This window comes from Mustelus asterias, unplaced genomic scaffold (assembly GCF_964213995.1).
Source record: "Mustelus asterias unplaced genomic scaffold, sMusAst1.hap1.1 HAP1_SCAFFOLD_1731, whole genome shotgun sequence".
NCBI lineage: Eukaryota > Metazoa > Chordata > Chondrichthyes > Carcharhiniformes > Triakidae > Mustelus > Mustelus asterias.
This window is the reverse complement of record NW_027591676.1, coordinates 908-17,726: the sequence shown is the minus strand read 5'-3', so window position 1 is coordinate 17,726 and position 16,819 is coordinate 908. Positions and strand designations below refer to the sequence as shown.

Below are 16,819 nucleotides of genomic sequence, written 5' to 3'. Positions count from 1 at the left end.
CCACCCCCTGCACCCCCACACACACTGAAACATGCCAGTCACACTCACCAAGTCACTGTGGACACCGAGTGCGGGCTCTTCCTTCACCGTCCAGCAGCTCCAGGCGATGCCCCTATTCACAAATCGCTCTCGATCAAATCCCCGCCCCACCACACGACGTAAATCTTCTCACAGCGCCACAAATCAAACACTCATCACCATTCACACCCACTGCCATCCCCCCCCCCCAACCCCCATTCGGGAGAGGTGGGCACTGACCTGCATGGCACTCTTTGCCAGTTTCACTGCCTCAAACAGGTTGCTGCCTTCCTTCTGTTGCCCGGGAGCGGCAGCTCTCGCGCTCACTGCCCGTCTCACTTTCCTGGGCGGCTGGGAAGAGAAGGGTCTTTGTAAAGAGTGTGAATTCCCCCAGCATCCTGCCGCGCACCAAGCGAGCATCACTCACTGCAGCTCCAACATGACCCAAAGCGGTAGGAAGAGCTTGGACTGAAGCGCAGGACAGACCAGGAACAATCGAGGCTCCAGGATAAGGCCGGCACCCTTTCTTACTCACCTCCAGGGGATGTGGACGTGGCTGGGCCAAACCTAATTGCCCCCGACTGTCTCGCTTGGCCATTTCAGAGGGGCAGTTTAGAGTTAATCACATTGCAGTGGCTCTGGAGTCAGCTGTAGGTTTGACCAGGTTGAGGATGGCAAACTTCCCTTGGCTAATTTTTGGCAATAAATCGCTGATCGTTACCACGGTCACCCTTACGGAGACCAGGTTGGTCATTCATTAGCCGGATTCAAATTCCGCCGGTTACCGTGGCAGGATTTGAACCCGTGTCCCCCGAGAGCACTAAGCTGGGTCTTTGCGTTTTGAGCCCCATTCCACCCCCCACTCAGTTAGAGTCCGGGATCTCTGGATCGACAGCTTTCCACAGTGTGAAAGCACGACAACCAGTTTCCTCAACTCCCCCCCCCTGCGCCCCCCCAACCTCCCAATCCAGCTGTCCCAACTCTGCTTCGCCTTCCGACAACACTGCCTCCAATCCTTCCGTAACCGCGCGGAGTCCTGTACTCACTGAAGCCAGGTTAAAGGCAGTGGGGGAGTGGGGGGGGGAGAGCAGCACAAGGCTCACTTTAAGATGTCAGTCTTCAAACACCCCCCTCCCCCGCCCCCCCCGACACTCACCTGTGCCACACTCTTCGGCCACCTGGTGCTCACCGACAGCTTACTGGATTCCCGATCGCTGTCTGAGTGCATGGACCTGTTCTCTTTATCAGCCGTCTGGTTATTCTCCGCCAGCGCCTGCCTCGGTCTCCGGGAGAGCTGCCAACACATTGGGAGGACAGGAATGGCAGATGGAGTTTAATTTAGATAAATGCGAGGTGAAGTCGCGCTTTCACACTGTGGAAAGCTGTCAAGCCAGAGATCCCGGACTCTAACTGAGTGGGGGGTGGAATGGGGGTAGCGCTACTGGGCTCAAAAAGCAAACCAGGGCAGGACTTACTCAGTTAATGATAGGGCGTTGGGGAGAGTTACAGAACAAAGAGATCGGGGGACACAGGTCCATAGCTCCTTGAAAGTGGAGTCGCAGGTGGGCAGAGTGGTGAAGAAGGCATTCGGCATGCTTGGTTTCATCGGTCAGAACATTGAATACAGGAGTTGGGACGTCTTGTTGAAGTTGTACAAGACATTGTCCCAAACGCTGACACACTATAGGCCTTCTTCACGGCTCTATCCACTTGAGTGGCAACCTTCAAACCTTCAGTTTGTTTGTAATTGGTAAAAGTTATTGCTATATGTTAACTATATTCTTAAATAAACTTTGTTTGATAAAAGCTCCCTAGTGGGTCATTTGAATCATACCTGAAGCGAAACATCTCATGCTCACCCGTGCCAAATTCGAAATGCAAATCTTATAATCCAGGCAGACTTCATAAAACACTTGAGTTTCTGACCTGAATTATAACAATTTTTGTTGATTTTTGGATTTCCCCCTGGGGTTTCAGAGTAGGGTTTGATCGGGTTGATTGACAAGAGACAGAGTCACGCGAATGGGCAGAGCTAAGCTTGCAGGGAAAAACAGGTTCGTTTCTGCCTGGTTCTGAAAGAGAGGAATGTGTCTCTCTCTCTCTCTCTCTCTAGAGACTGCTGTTTAGGACCTGCTAAGGGATATAGGTCTCGCTCTCTCTCCAGGGGTGTTCAAAGGCTAGGACTGTCGTTTGCGAAATGATTTTGAAGAGGAGTTTAAGTCTATGAGGAACGTTATTGAAATGGGAACTAACTGAATCATAGGATCTGTCCAGTGCACTAGGAGGCCACTCAGCCCATTGAGTCTGCACCGACCACCGTCCCACACAGGCCCCACATATTTACGCTGCTAATCCCCCTGACACTAGGGCCAACTTAGCATGGCCAATCCACCTAACCAGCACATTTTTGGACTGTGGGAGGAAACCAGAGAACCTGGAGGAAACCCACACAGACACGGGGAGAATGTGCAAACTCCACACAGACAGACAGTGACCCGAGGCCGGAATTGAACCCGGGTCCCTGGCGCTGGTGAAGCAGTCGTGCTAACCACTGGGCCACCGTGCCGCCAGGGATAGGTTAGCAGTTCAGAATTATATCTCGTCATGTTCAAGGATTGCAATTGTTAAAGTTAAGCTAATCCATTCGCTATAGTTAAACTGTATTGTTAAATAAAGTTTGTTTTGATAAAAGTTTCCGAGTGTGTCAATGGAATCACACCTGGCGGGAAACACCTTATCCTCACACTAATGCCAAAATCAAAAAAATTGTTGAGGTCTAGTCTAATCTCATAACATACCCTGGGGATTCTGATCTGGCTCCTAACAGATCACAGACTGAGATGTTGTTGAAAGAATCTCGGTGTGGTCCTGCTGTACATTTGCACTGTACACCGCTGGCACGACTTACACATGCTGGAGGCGACTTTTACGTGTTAACTCGTCGCCTTAGCAGCTGGTGGAAGCCGTGACGATTAACAATTTCAAAAGAAAATCAGGTGGACACTCAAGAGAAACAAACCTGCTGGGCTCCAGGGATAGAGGGAGAGGGCAGCAGGGGCAGACGGGGAAGGGAGTGGTGGTGGATGGGAATGATTGGATTCCTCTATAGAGACACAGCGTGCATGCAATGGGTCACATGGCCTCCCCCGGGTGGCACGGTGGTTAGCTGCCTCACAGCGTCCAGGGACCCAGGTTTGCTTCCTGGGTTGGGTCACTGTCCATGCGGAGTCTGCACGCTCTCCTCACGCCTGCGTGGGTTTCCTCCGGGCGCTCCGGTTTCCCACAGTCTGAAAGGCGTGCTGGTTAGGGTGCATTGTCCGTGCTAAATTCTCCCTCAGTGTAACCCGAACAGGCGCCAGAGTGTGGAGACTAGGGGATTTTCACAGTAACTTCACTGCAGTGTTAATGTAAGCCCACTTGGGACGAATAAATAAACTTTTCTCTGTGCTGTGACGTTTCTAACTAAAGGACCAACGCCCTTCACTCACCTCCTCTTGGTCAGGCACTCACCTGAGCTGTGGTTTTAGACCGTGTGGTACTGGCTTCCTGGTCACTGTCCAGCTTCGCTGTTCCCGTCTCCTTCCCCAGGTTCTGGTTACTCTCTGTCAGCACTCGCCTGGGCCTCCTGGAGAGCTAGCAACACACAGGGGGGAGGGCGGTGTGAGTATGCGAGGGTGGGGGGTATGTGCGTTACACATGGGGGGGGCACAACTACATGGGGAGGGAAGGGTGCGGGTACACATGGAAGGGTGTGATATGTCCTGACAGGTTTAGATTCCACTCTAAGCTCCTTCAACACTTCCCAACACCAATAGTTCACAGGCCCAGGGACACCTTGTACAGAATGAAGCACACAAACAGACCATATCATTTACTCACCGAATGGGAGGGAGGAAATAGGAAATAAACATATCAGCAGCAGCTGTGGGATGGTGGTAGGGGTCAAATCAGGTTAGAAACCAGCACCCTGTAAGAGACAACATCAGCACAGTGGCTCCGTGAGGAACACACTCACCACAGTGGGAGAGTTTTCACACTGGAGTCGATAATCCAGGATTAAATCAGTGCCACATTCGGCAAATTCTGAACAGATGAAGGTGGGCATTGAGACATGGGGCGGGAGGCAGTGCCGCACTGTCAGAGGGTCAGTACTGAGGGAGTGCCGCACTGTCAGAGGGTCAGTGCTAAGGGAGTGCCGCACTGTCAGAGGGTCAGTACTGAGGGAGTGCCGCACTGTCAGAGGGTCAGTGCTGAGGGAGTGCCGCACTGTCAGAGGGTCAGTGCTGAGGGAGTGCTGCACTGTCAGAGGGTCAGTACTGAGGGAGTGCCGCACTGTCAGAGGGTCAGTGCTGAGGGAGCGCCGCACTGTCAGAGGGTCAGTGCTGAGGGAGCGCCGCACTGTCAGAGGGTCAGTGCTGAGGGAGCGCCGCACTGTCAGAGGGTCAGTGCTGAGGGAGCGCCGCACTGTCAGAGGGGCCAGCTTTCGACTCAGACGTGCACCAGCTGATGTGAATGCACGAAGTTCCCTGGCTGGTATTTGAAAGGCAGCAGAGTCTCTGGTATCTCTCATACTGCTGGAAAAGGCTGCTTGCTCACCACACCCCATGTATCATACTTTCCGACAAACAGCAAGGTTTAGGTTGCCTTAACTTGCTGGGAAGTGTCTTTGTGAGCTCCGAGTTCCCTGACGGGAGATGTGAGTCTTTCAGTGAAATGTGCCACTGAGCTGGCGTGGCACTAACACCCACCTGCGGGGCACTCTCCGCCAGGCTCACTGGCTGAGCCACAGGGCTGGCCTCTTGCTGCTTGCCTTGATCCCTCTTCATGGCCACTTTCCGCTCCACCAGTGCACGCCTTGGCCTCTTGGGTTGCTGCAATTACATCCGGACCACAAGCGGCATGTTATTACCAGACATTTCGCTGGACAGCCCTGTCACACTGCCCGCCGCCACCGTACTTCTGACACCATCGGCGGTGGTGGGATTCGAACCCAGGGCCCCAGAGCATTCCCTGGCTCTCTGGGTTACTGGGGCGGCACGGTAGCACAGTGGTTAGCACTGCTGCTTCACAGCTCCAGGGACCTGGGTTCGATTCCCAGCTTGGGTCACTGTCTGGGTGGAGTTTGCACATTCTCCCCGTGTCTGCGTGGGCTTCCTCCGGGTGCTCCGGTTTCCTCCCACAGTCCAAAGATGTGCGGGTTAGGTTGATTGGCCATGCTAAAATTGCCCCTTAGTGTCCTGAGATGTGTAGGTTGGAGGGATTAGTGGGTAAATATGTAGGGATATGGGGGTAGGGCCTGGGTGGGATTGTGGTCGGTGCAGACTCGATGGGCCGAATGGTCTTTCTGCACTGTAGGGTTTCTATGATGATTTCAGTGACAATACCACTAAATCCCACAGCTCCTGCATCCATTCACACTGTCTACACTTCCTGTTGTCTCGGAAAAGCAGCCAATCTAGTCAAGGACCCCGTGCATCCTGGACATACTCTCTTCCACCTTCAGGGAGGCGCAGTGGTTAGCACTGCTGCCTCACAGTGCCAGGGACCCGGGTTCTGTGGTTGGTGCGGACTCGATGGGCTGAATGGCCTCCTTCTGCACTGTAGAATCCTATGTTTCTTTCGTCGGGTAAAAGGTACAAAAGTCTGAGGTCACGTCCTTACCGGCTCAAGAACAGCTTCTTCCCTGCTGCCATCAGACTTAAAGGACCTACGTCGCACTAAGTTGATCTTTCTCTACACCCAGCTTTGGCTGTAACACTACATTCTGCACTCTCTCCTTTCCTTCTCTATGAACGGTATGCTTTCTTTGTATCGCGCACAAGAAACAATACGGCGGCACGGTAGCACAGTGCTTAGCACTGCTGCTTCACAGCTCCAGGGACCGGGGGTTCGATTCCCGGCTCGGGTCACTGTCTGGGTGGAGTTTGCACATTCTCCTCGTGTCTGCGTGGGTTTCCTCCGGGTGCTCCGGTTTCCCCCCCACGGTCCAAAGATGTGCGGGTTAGGTTGATTGGCCATGCTAAAAATTGCCCTTCGTGTCCTGAGATGTGTAGGTTGGAGGGATTAGTGGGTAAATATGTAGGGATATGGGGGTAGGGCCTGGGTGGGATTGTGGTCGGTGCAGACTCGATGGGCCGAATGGCCTCTTTCTGTGCTGTAGGGTTTCTATGAATACTTTTCACTGTCTACCAATACATGTGGCAATAATAAATCTCATCAAATCTGCACTGTATCCCCAGTGATGATGGGCTCCCTCTCCACACTCATTGCTCATCAATGTCCTCAGCACATCAACAAGCTTTGCTGTGGGATATTGAATCGATGAAAAGTAGCTTGTGGTTTCTGTTTGGCCAGGCTACTCCAACAGGATAGTTTTGCACAGGTATTGCACAACTGGGGCCACTTGCCTGAAAACCCAGCCCATCAAGCTGTGGCCATGACGTGGAGATGCCGGCGTTGGACTGGGGTGGGGCACAGCAAGAAGTCTCACAACGCCAGGTTATTGTCCAACAGGTTTATTTGGAATCACGAGCTTTCGGAGCACTGCTCCTTCATCACCTGACGAACTTATCAAGCTGCGGCAGCAGAGCTGGTCACGAAACAGTCCGTCATTCTCAAATCACTGAACTGGGACAAACTCTCGGTGCTTTTCAATCGCCCAATGAGTTGGACAGTTTCACCAGAAGATCTCCCCACAGGCCGCCCCGCCTCCAAACAAGCGAGAGAGAACGCGAGAGCGCGAGACATCAACAGGGGGAACATGTGTACAAGTTGCCGCTAACTCCATTTTCCTGTGCTGTCGATTGTTAAATTGAGTGCACGGGATGTTGGGCGTTGCGATGCAAGGGTCTGACGGCAAACTGAAAGCGTAGAATGTGATCCCATTTATTTTTGATTTGATTTGATTTATTATTGTCACATGTATTAACATAGAGTGAAAAGTATTGTTTCTTGCGCGCTATACAGACAAAGCATACCATTCATTGGGGTACACGGAGTTAGGGGTAAGGTGTTGGCGTGGATTGGGGATTGGCTATCTAACAGGAAGCAGAGAGTTGGGATAAATGGGTGATTTTCTGGTTGGCAGTTGGTGACCAGTGGCGTGCCGCAGGGATCGGTGCTGGGGCCTCAATTGTTTACCATTTACATAGATGATCTGGAGGAGGGGACTGAATCTAGGGTATTCAAGTTTGCTGATGACACGAAGGTGAGTGGGAAAGCGAATTGCGTGGAGGACGCGGAAAGTCTGCAGAGAGATTTGGAGAGGCTGAGCGAGTGGGCGAGGATCTGGCAGATGGAATATAACGTTAGCAAATGTGAGGTTATCCACTTTGGAAGAAATAATAGTAAATTGGAATATTATTTAAATGGAGAAAAATTACATCGTGCGACTGTGCAGAGGGACCTGGGGGTCCTTGTGCACGAATCGCAAAAACTCAGTCTGCAGGTGCAGCAGGTGATCAAGAAGGCAAATGGAATGTTGGCCTTTATCGCGAAGGGGATAGAATATAAAAGCAGGGAGGTCTTGCTGCAACTGTACAAGGCACTGGTGAGGCCGCAACTGGAGTACTGTGTGCAGTTTTGGTCCCCTTATTTGCGAAAGGATATATTGGCCTTGGAGGGAGTGCAGAGAAGGTTCACCAGGTTGATACCGGAGATGAGGGGTGTAGCTTATGAGGAGAGATTAAACAGATTGGGTCTGTACTCGTTGGAGTTTAGAAGGATGAGGGGTGATCTTATAGAGACATATAAGATAATGAAGGGGCTGGATAGGGTAGAGGTGGAGAGATTCTTTCCACTTAGAAGGGAAACCAGAACTAGAGGGCACAGCCTCAAAATAAGGGGGGGCCGGTTCAGAACAGAGTTGAGGGGGAACTTCTTCTCTCAGAGGGTAGTGAATCTCTGGAATTCTCTGCCCATTGAAGTGGTGGAGGCTACCTCGTTGAATATGTTTAAATCACGGGTAGATAGTTTTCTGATCGATAAGGGAATTAGGGGTTATGGGGAGCAGGCGGGTAAGTGGAACTGATTCGCTTCAGATCAGCCATGATCTTGTTGAATGGCGGGGCAGGCTCGAAGGGCCAGATGGCCTACTCCTGCTCCTATTTCTTATGTTCTTATGTTCATAGAGAAGGAAATGAGTGCAGAATGTAGTGTTACAGTTATAGCTCGGGTGTAGAGAAAGATCAACTTAATGCAAGGTAAAACCATTCAAAAGTCTGACAGCAGCGGGGAAGAAGTTCTTGAGTCGGTTGGTACGTGACCTCAGATTTTTGTATCTTTTTCCCGAAGGAAGAAGGTGAAAGAGAGAATGTCCGGGGTGCGTGGGCTCCTTAATTATGCTGACTGCTTTTCCCCGAGGCTGCGGGAAGTGTAGACAGAGTCAATGGATGTGAGGCTGGGTTTGCGTGATGGATTGGGCTACATTCACGACCTTGTGTAGTTCCTTGCGGCCTTGGGCAGAGCAGGAGCCCCAGACCAAGCTGTGATACAACCAGAAAGAATGCTTTCTGTGGCGCATCTGTAAAAGTCAGTGAGAAATGTTCCCAAACTCTCCGTTCAAAATTCTTTAACCTATTGGGCCGGAAGTCTCACACAACGCCCACCCAGAGCGGAGAGCCCCCCCGATTCCCACGAGCTGCCACACTTACCGGGGCCGTGCGCGGGGCAGAGGCCAACTGTTTCTTCCTCTTCTTCAGGGTGTCCTCGAAGTCGCTCCCGCTGTCCGACTCCGATCCACTCGTCACGTCGCTGGGAGAAAGCAGGAGGCGTGTTAGATCCCGAGGGATTGTTGTGTGGAGGCAGTGCCTGGTCTGAAAGGAGGGCACAGTGTAGAGGCAGGAGGTGAGAGGGGAGAGTGGTCGCCCCAGCTTCCAGCTCTCCTGGGGAAGGGAATTCCACCGACCAGCCAGCCTCCGAGAAAAATTTCTCCTCCCCTCCATCCTAAACCACGTTCCAGACTCCCTCACAAGAGGAAACATTTTGCCTTCCTAATCATTTGCTGTACCTACGCAGTAGCTTTGTGCGATTCATGTACCAGGACACCCATATCCCTCTGCACCGTAGAGTTCTGGCCGGCACAGACATGATGGACCAAAGGACCTCTTTCTGTGCTGTAAAACTCTCTTACTCTGTGGCAGGAAGGGGCACACTCTACTTAAAGGCACAGCATCATAACTAATGTATTCACATCATGTTCCTTGTCGGGGGTATGTTTAAAATTCAGCTGTGTTTTACATGGTACCAATTTGTCTGCCTCAGGCAACTCACGTGGTGAGAATGCAGGCTGACGATTGATATTAGCCAGGGAAGTGTTTGTTTAAATCTGGGTTCATTTTTGTTTCTTTTGATTTTTTTCCCTGAGGTTTCAGAGTAGGGTTTTGATTAGGTTGATTGACAGAGTCTTAAGACTAGGCGGAGGAAAGCTTACAGTGAAAAGTTCTCTTTGATTGTAAAATAATCGGGCGGCGCTGCTGCCTCACAGCGCCAGGGACCCGGGTTCGATTCCCGGCTTGGGTCACTGTCTGTGTGGAGTCTGCACGTTCTCCCCGTGTCTGCGTGGGTTTCCTCCGGGTGCTCCGGTTTCCTCCCACAGTCCAAAGATGTGCGGATTGGCCATGCCAAATTGCCCCTTAGTGTGGGGGGACTAGCTAGGGTAAATGCTTGGGGCTATGGGGATAGGGCCTGTTTAGGATTGTGGTCAGTTCAGACTCAATGGGCCGAATGGCCTCCTTCTGCATTGTAGGATTCTATGATTCAATCGGTTTCTGCCTGGTCATGAAAGAAGCAAGAGGTGTCTTTCTGTCTCTCCCTCTCTCTGGAGGCTGCTGTTTGGGGCTGTCAGAAGACAGAAGGTGAGGCGATGGCCTAATGATATTATCGCTAGACTATTAATCCAGAAATTCAGCGAATCATAGAATCATAGAAACCCTACAGAGCAGAAAGAGGCCATTCGGCCCATCGAGTCTGCACTGCCCACAATCCCACCCAGGCCCTACCCCCATATCCACACATATTTTCCCTCTAACCTACGCATCCCGGGACACTAAGGAGCAATTTTAGCATGGCCAATCAACCTAACCTGCACATCTTTGGACTGTGGGAGGAAACCGGAGCATCCGGAGGAAACCCACGCAGACACAGGGAGAATGTGCAGACTCCACACAGAGAGTGACCTGAGCCGGGAATCGAACCCAGGTCCCTGGAGCTGTGAAGCAGCAATGCTAACCACTGTGCCGCCCAAATGCTCTGGGGACCCGGGTTCGAATCCCGCCACGGCAAATGGTGGAATTTGAATTCAATAAATAAAAATATCTGGAATTCAGAATCTACTGATGGCCATGAAACCCATTGTCGATTGTCGGAAAAACCCGCCTCGTTCACGAATGTCCTTTAGGGAAGGAAATCTGCCATTCTCACCCGGTCTGGCCTACATGTCACTCCAGAGCCACAGCAATGTGGTTGACTCTCAACTGCCCTCCAAGGGCAACTAGGGATGGGCAATAAATGCTGGCTAACCAGCAACGCCCATGTCCCACACTCTCTCTCTGTCTCCACAGGTGCTCAAAAGGGTCTGGAACTGTTAAAAGTACAAGCACGTAAGCCTTTGTGTCGCTAACTGATTCTGAGGAGGAGTTTAAGTCAGCAAGAGGAATTTTGTTTGAATTTGAATCAATAGAGATAAGTTCGCAGTTAAGAGTTGTATCACGTTATGTTTAAGCATTTCGATTGGTAAAAGTTAAACTAATTTTAGGTAGTCAATGGTAGGGCGTTGGGGAGAGTTACAAAACAAAGAGATCTCGGGGTACATGTTCATAGCTCCTTGAAAGTGGAGTCACAGGTGGACAGAGTGGTGAAGAAGGCATTCGGCATGCTTGGTTTCATCGGTCAGAACATTGAATACAGGAGTTGGGACGTCTTGTTGAAGTTGTACAAGACATTGGTAATCTTAGAATCCCTACAGCACAGAAAGAGGCCATTCGGCCCATTGAGTCTGCACCGACCACAAATCCCACCCAGGCCCTACCCCCATATCCCTACATATTTTACCCACTAATCCCTCTAACCTACGCATCTCAGGACACCAAGGACAATTTTAGCATGGCCAATCAACCTAACCCGCACATCTTTGGACTGTGGGAGGAAACCGGAGCACCCGGAGGAAACCCACACAGACACGAGTGGGTAAGGCCACACTTGGAATACTGTGTGCAGTTCTGGTCACCCTATATTATAGAAAGGATATTATTAAACTAGGAAGAGTGCAGAAAAGATTTATTAGGATGCTACCGGGACTTGATGGATTGAGGCTGGATAGACTGGGACTTTTTTATCTGGAGCGTAGGAGGCTGAGGGGTGATCTTATAGAGATCTATAAACTACGGAGTGGGACAGATCAGCTAGATCGTCAATATCTTTTCCCAAAGGTAGGGGAATCTAAAACTAGAGGGCACAGGTTTAATGTGAGAGGGGAGAGATACAAAAGGTGACCAGGGAGACAATTTCTTCACACAGAAGGTGCTGAGTGTCTGGAACAAGCTGCCAGAGGCAGTAGTAGAGGTGGGTACAATTTTGTCTTTTAAAAAGTATTTAGACAGTTACATGGGTACGATGGGTATAGAGGGATATGGGCCAAATGCGGGCAATTGGGATTAGCTTAGGGGTTTTAAAAAAAAAAGGCAGCATGGACAAGTTGGGCCGAAGGGCCTGTTTCCATGCTGTAAACCTCTACAACTCTATAATTTATATGTTACAGTTAAATAAAGTTGGTTTTGATAAAAGCCTCCGAGTGTGTCAATAGAATCACACCTGGAGCCAAACACCTTATCTTCAGGGGATGAGAAAAGTATCAGGCATGATTGAATGGCGGAGCAGACTCAATGGGCCGAGTGGCCTCATTCTGCTCCTCCATCTTATGGTTTTCACACTGATGCCAAAATAGCTAACAGCTGGGTTCTCGTCTAACTTCATAACACACCTTGGGGTTTCTGATCTCGTCAGCTGAGATTATCCCGACCCAAAGTGTTAGCCTGCGTTATTATCCTTCAATTTATTACATCTCCTCTGAAGTGGCACAGCGGCTAGCTTTACAGCGCCAGGGACCCAGGTTCGATTCCCGGCTTGGGGGTCACTGGCTGTACGGAGTTTGCACATCCCCCGCCCCCCCCTCCCCAAATGTCTGAAAGACGTGCTGGTTAGGGTGGATTGGCCGTGCTCGAGTCTCCCTCAGCGTTACCCAAACAGGCGCCGGAGTGTGGCCACTAGGGGAATTTTCACAGTGACTTCATCGCAGCGTTAATGTAAGCCTGCCTGTGACACTAAAAAAAAACTTTAAAACTTGTAAATGTTAAAGTTTATTTATTAGTCACAAGTCGGCTTAAGGGAATTAGGGGTTATGGGGAGCGGGCGGGTAAGTGGAACTGAATCCACTATCAGATCAGCCATGATCTTATTGAATGGCGGGGCAGGCTCGAGGGGCTAGGTGGCCTACTCCTGCTCCTGTTTCTTATGAACACTGCAATTAAGTTACTGTGAAAATTGAATGTCATTTTGGTGGTTTAGATTTGATGGGCCGAACAGCCTCTCCTGTACTGTACTGGATCCTTCCCACCCCCCGCTCCCACTGCAAGTTCCTCTCCAGTCGCCAGCAGATGTTCTCCATGCAGGCACTGAGGGGACACAGCCTTCAGAACTCTCTCTCTCTCTCAGATGCAGAGAATTGTGTCCATTCCCCTGACTGTATTGTCCCCTGCTACCACCATCATAGAATCCCACAGTGCAGAAAGAGGCCATTCGGCCCATCGAGTCTGCACCGACCACAATCCCACCCAGGCCCTATCCCCATATCCCGACATATTTTACCCGCTAATTCCTCTAACCTACACATCTCAGGACACTAAGGGGCAATTTTTAGCACGGCCAATCAACCTAACCCGCACATCTTTGGACTGTGGGAGGAAACCGGAGCACCCGGAGGAAACCCACGCAAACACGGGGAGAATGTGCAAACTCCACACAGACAGTGACCCGAGCCAGGAATCGAACCCGGGACCCTGGAGCTGTGAAGCAGCAGTGCTAACCACTGTGCTACCGTGCCGCCACATTCCTATTTACGCCCCACTCTTCCACCTGAATACCTTACTGCCTAAAATCACGGTGCCATGGCCAGAGGGCGATAGAATCATTAGAACGAGGAGCGGCAGTAGGCCATTCAGCCCCTCGAGCCTGCTCCGCTATTTAATCCGATCATGACTGATCTCAGCTTGGCCTCAACTCCACTTTCTTGCCCATTCACCAAAAAACCCTTCAACCCCATTACTAATTAAAAATCTGTCCATCTCCTCCTTAAACGTACTCAGTGTCCCGGCGTCCACCCCACTCTGGGGCAGTGAATTCCACAGACTCACCACCCTTTGAGAGAAGTAGTTTCACCTCATCTCTGTTTGAAATCTGCTACCCCTTATCCTGAAACTGTGACCACTTGTTCCAGATTGCCCCACAAGAGGAAACACCCACTCTATGTCTGCTTTGTCAATCCCTCTTCTCATCCTGTACACCTCAATTGGATCTCCTCTCCATTCTTCCAAACTCTAGAGTATCGGCCTAAACTGCCCAAACTCTCTTCACAAGACAAACCCCTTATCTCTGGACAGGAGCACGGGATTAGCAGCGAGTTAAGCCACCAGAAGAGTTTTGGATTACATCAAGTCCAAAGATGTGCAGGTTAGGCAGATTGGCCATGCTAAATTGCCCCTTAGTGTCCAAAGATGTGCAGGTTAGGTGGATTGGCCGAGCTAAATTGCCCCTTAGTGTCCAAAGATGTACAGGTTAGGTGGATTGACCATGCTAAATTGCCCCTTAGTGTCCAAAGATGTGCAGGTTAGGTGGATTGGCCGTGCTAAATTGCCCCTTAGTGTCCAAAGATGTGCAGGTTAGGTGGATTGGCCGTGCTAAATTGCCCCTTAGTGTCCAAAGATGTGCAGGTTAGGTGGATTGGCCGTGCTAAATTGCCCCTTAGTGTCCAAAGATGTGCAGGTTAGGTGGATTGGCCGTGCTAAATTGCCCCTTAGTGTCCAAAGATGTGCGGGTTAGGTGGATTGGCCATGCTAAATTGCCCCTCAGTACCGGGGGGATTAGCAGGGTGAATACATGGGTTTACAGGAATAGGGCTGGACTGTCGTCAGTGCAGGCTCGATGGACCAAATGGCCGCCTTCTGCACAGAAGGAATTCTAGGATTCTATGAGTCTAAATTCAGGAGTTGGGGTGGGGGTATTTAGTGGGGGGTGAAATCCAGGGGTCTGCTTGATTGGTCCAGAGGTAACGAAAGCATCGATGAGGGTTTCAGCAGAGGCGGCAGGAATGGAGGTGGGGAATTGGGGTGGGAATCTCCCCTCAGGGGGCTCTGCGGTGAGATTGCTCCACCCTCAGACTCTTGTCTGGGGAGCGGGTGAGAATGTGTGTGAGGTAGATTGAGAGGAGGAAAGGGTTAAAATTGGGATGCGTAACGAGGAATCAGTTGAGGGATAAACTGGTTGTGGAAAGGGCCTGAGGCGAGGGCGGCAAGGCTCACCAAAACTAATGATCACGTTAAAGAAACTGCTAATAGGTAATTGTGGTTCTGGCTTCGGAGGGCAGGGCCTTATCGATTGGCCTTTTGTTCTTGAAAATAATCTAATCAGAAACTTTAATAACTTTAATGGGCTGAGAGGTGGCAAATGGAGTTTAATGCGGAAAAGTGTGAGGTGATTCACTTTGGAAGGAGTAACAGGAATACAGAGTACTGGGCTAATGGTAAGATACTTGGTAGAGGGATCTGGGTGTCTATGTGCATAGATCCCTGAAAGTTGGCACCCAGGTTGATTGGGTTGTTAAGAAGGCATACGGTGTGTTAGCTTTTATTGGTAGAGGGATTGAGTTTCGGAGCCAGGAGGTCATGCTGCAACTGTACAAAACTCTGGTGCGGCCGCATTTGGAGTATTGCGTACAGTTCTGGTCGCCGTATTATAGGAAAGATGTGGAAGTGTTGGAAAGGGAGCAGAGGAGATTTACCAGGATGTTGCCTGGTATGGTGGGAAAATCGTATGAGGAAAGGCTGAGGAGCTTGAGGCTGTTTTCGTTAGAGAGAAGAAGGTTAAGAGGTGACTTAATAGAGGCATACAAGATGATCAGAGGATTAGATAGGGTGGATAGTGAGAGCCTTTTTCCTCGGATGGTGATGGCTAGCACGAGGGGACATAGCTTTAAATTGAGGGGTGATAGATATCGGACAGATGTTAGAGGTAGGTTCTTTACTCAGAGAGTAGTAAGGGCGTGGAATGCCCTGCCTGCAGCAGTGGTGGACTCGTCAACATTAAGAGCATTTAAATGGTTATTGGATAAACATGTGGATGATATTGGAATAGTGTAGATTAGAGGGGCTTTAGATTGGTTTCACTGGTCGGCGCAACATCGAGGGCCGAAGGGCCTGTACTGCGCTGTAATGTTCTATGTTCTATTTGAAAGAGGGCGCTCCTAAACTTTAACAGCCCTGTCCTTACGTGGCTACTGTCTTTTGTTCTTGAAAGTAATCTAATCAAAATGTAACAATACAGCTATGCCCTTATTGGCTAACAGAAGTATGTGGATGTAACTCCGTCGTGTATAACTGAAACTGTTTTGTAAACCAGACAGAGACTCACGAACCCATGCTTGATGCGCCTGGTCTCGCGATCTCTCCTCCGATGCAATAAAGGAGTTCTGCGGAGAACCCTGTGTCTCATCAGTTTTTGATCAGACTTCCGAAAGGGAATTCCACACGGGCAATGGGGAAGGGGGGGGGAACAGATTGGAGCGGAGACTGAAAACAATGCCACTGGTGTGATGGAGGATGTCCAGATGCCCGGTCTGCTTCCTCCAACAGCACCACAGCGTCTTTGCCAGTCACTCCGCCTTCCCAGCAACAGTGTGAGGGAGGGAACAAGGCTGATTGGGAGGGAGGCAAGCTGAGGTGAAGCTATTCAGCCTGCGATGTAGGGAGGGACCGGGCGCCTCGGGGCAAGAGCTCAAAACACAGATGTTGCACCCGAACCCACCGCCTCTCCCACTCACTCAGAATCAGAATCCTGTCCCACCAGCAGCAGCTCCGCCACCTGGTCCCCACGGAAATAGGTGGGGCTGGAATACTGAGATCTCGGCAGCCCCGAAACACTCAGAGAGACATGGGGACCCCCGTCTCGGAGCTGGGGGAGACCTTCCTCGACCTCAACACCGGCATGACTGCGAGATCTGCAAACCAAAGAGAAAGTCTGAGTCAGTGACACAGAAACAGGAAGGGGGGGGGGGGAGAGGGGGGGGGGGGGGAAGGGGGGGGGGGAAGGGGGGGGAAAGGGGGGGGGGGGAGGGGGGAGGGGGGGGAAGGGGGGAAGGGGGGGAAGGGGGGGGGAAGGGGGGGGAAGGGGGGGAAGGGGGGGGAAGGGGGGGGAAGGGGGGGGAAGGGGGGGGAAGGGGGGGGAAGGGGGGGGAAGGGGGGGGAAGGGGGGGGAAGGGGGGGGAAGGGGGGGGAAGGGGGGGGAAGGGGGGGGAAGGGGGGGGAAGGGGGGGGAAGGGGGGGGGAAGGGGGGGGGAAGGGGGGGAAGGGGGGGAAGGGGGGGGGGAAGGGGGGAAGGGGGGGGGAAGGGGGGGAAGAGTGGGGAAGGGGGGGGGAAGGGGGGGGGGAAGGGGGGGGGAAGGGGGGGGGAAGGGGGGGGGGGGAAGGGGGGGGGGAAGGGGGGGGGGAAGGGGGGGGAAGGGGGGGAAGGGGGGAAGGGGGGGGAAGGGGGGGGA

At 51.6% G+C, this 16,819-nt stretch overlaps 1 protein-coding gene across 1 annotated transcript in view; it reads right to left on the bottom strand.

The window, feature by feature from the left end:
• Nucleotides 1–16,271, bottom strand: part of LOC144488639 (cohesin subunit SA-1-like) — a gene marked incomplete at its 3' end in the record, with an annotated part of 77,219 nt that extends 60,948 nt beyond the window's left edge. The window contains 7 exon segments of the mRNA XM_078206705.1: nucleotides 259–369; nucleotides 1,175–1,312; nucleotides 3,529–3,651; nucleotides 4,767–4,889; nucleotides 8,670–8,769; nucleotides 16,106–16,211; nucleotides 16,214–16,271. Of these exon segments, the coding sequence (XP_078062831.1) occupies nucleotides 259–369; nucleotides 1,175–1,312; nucleotides 3,529–3,651; nucleotides 4,767–4,889; nucleotides 8,670–8,769; nucleotides 16,106–16,211; nucleotides 16,214–16,271 (759 nt within the window).
• Between the last annotated feature and the right edge of the window lie 548 nt (nucleotides 16,272–16,819).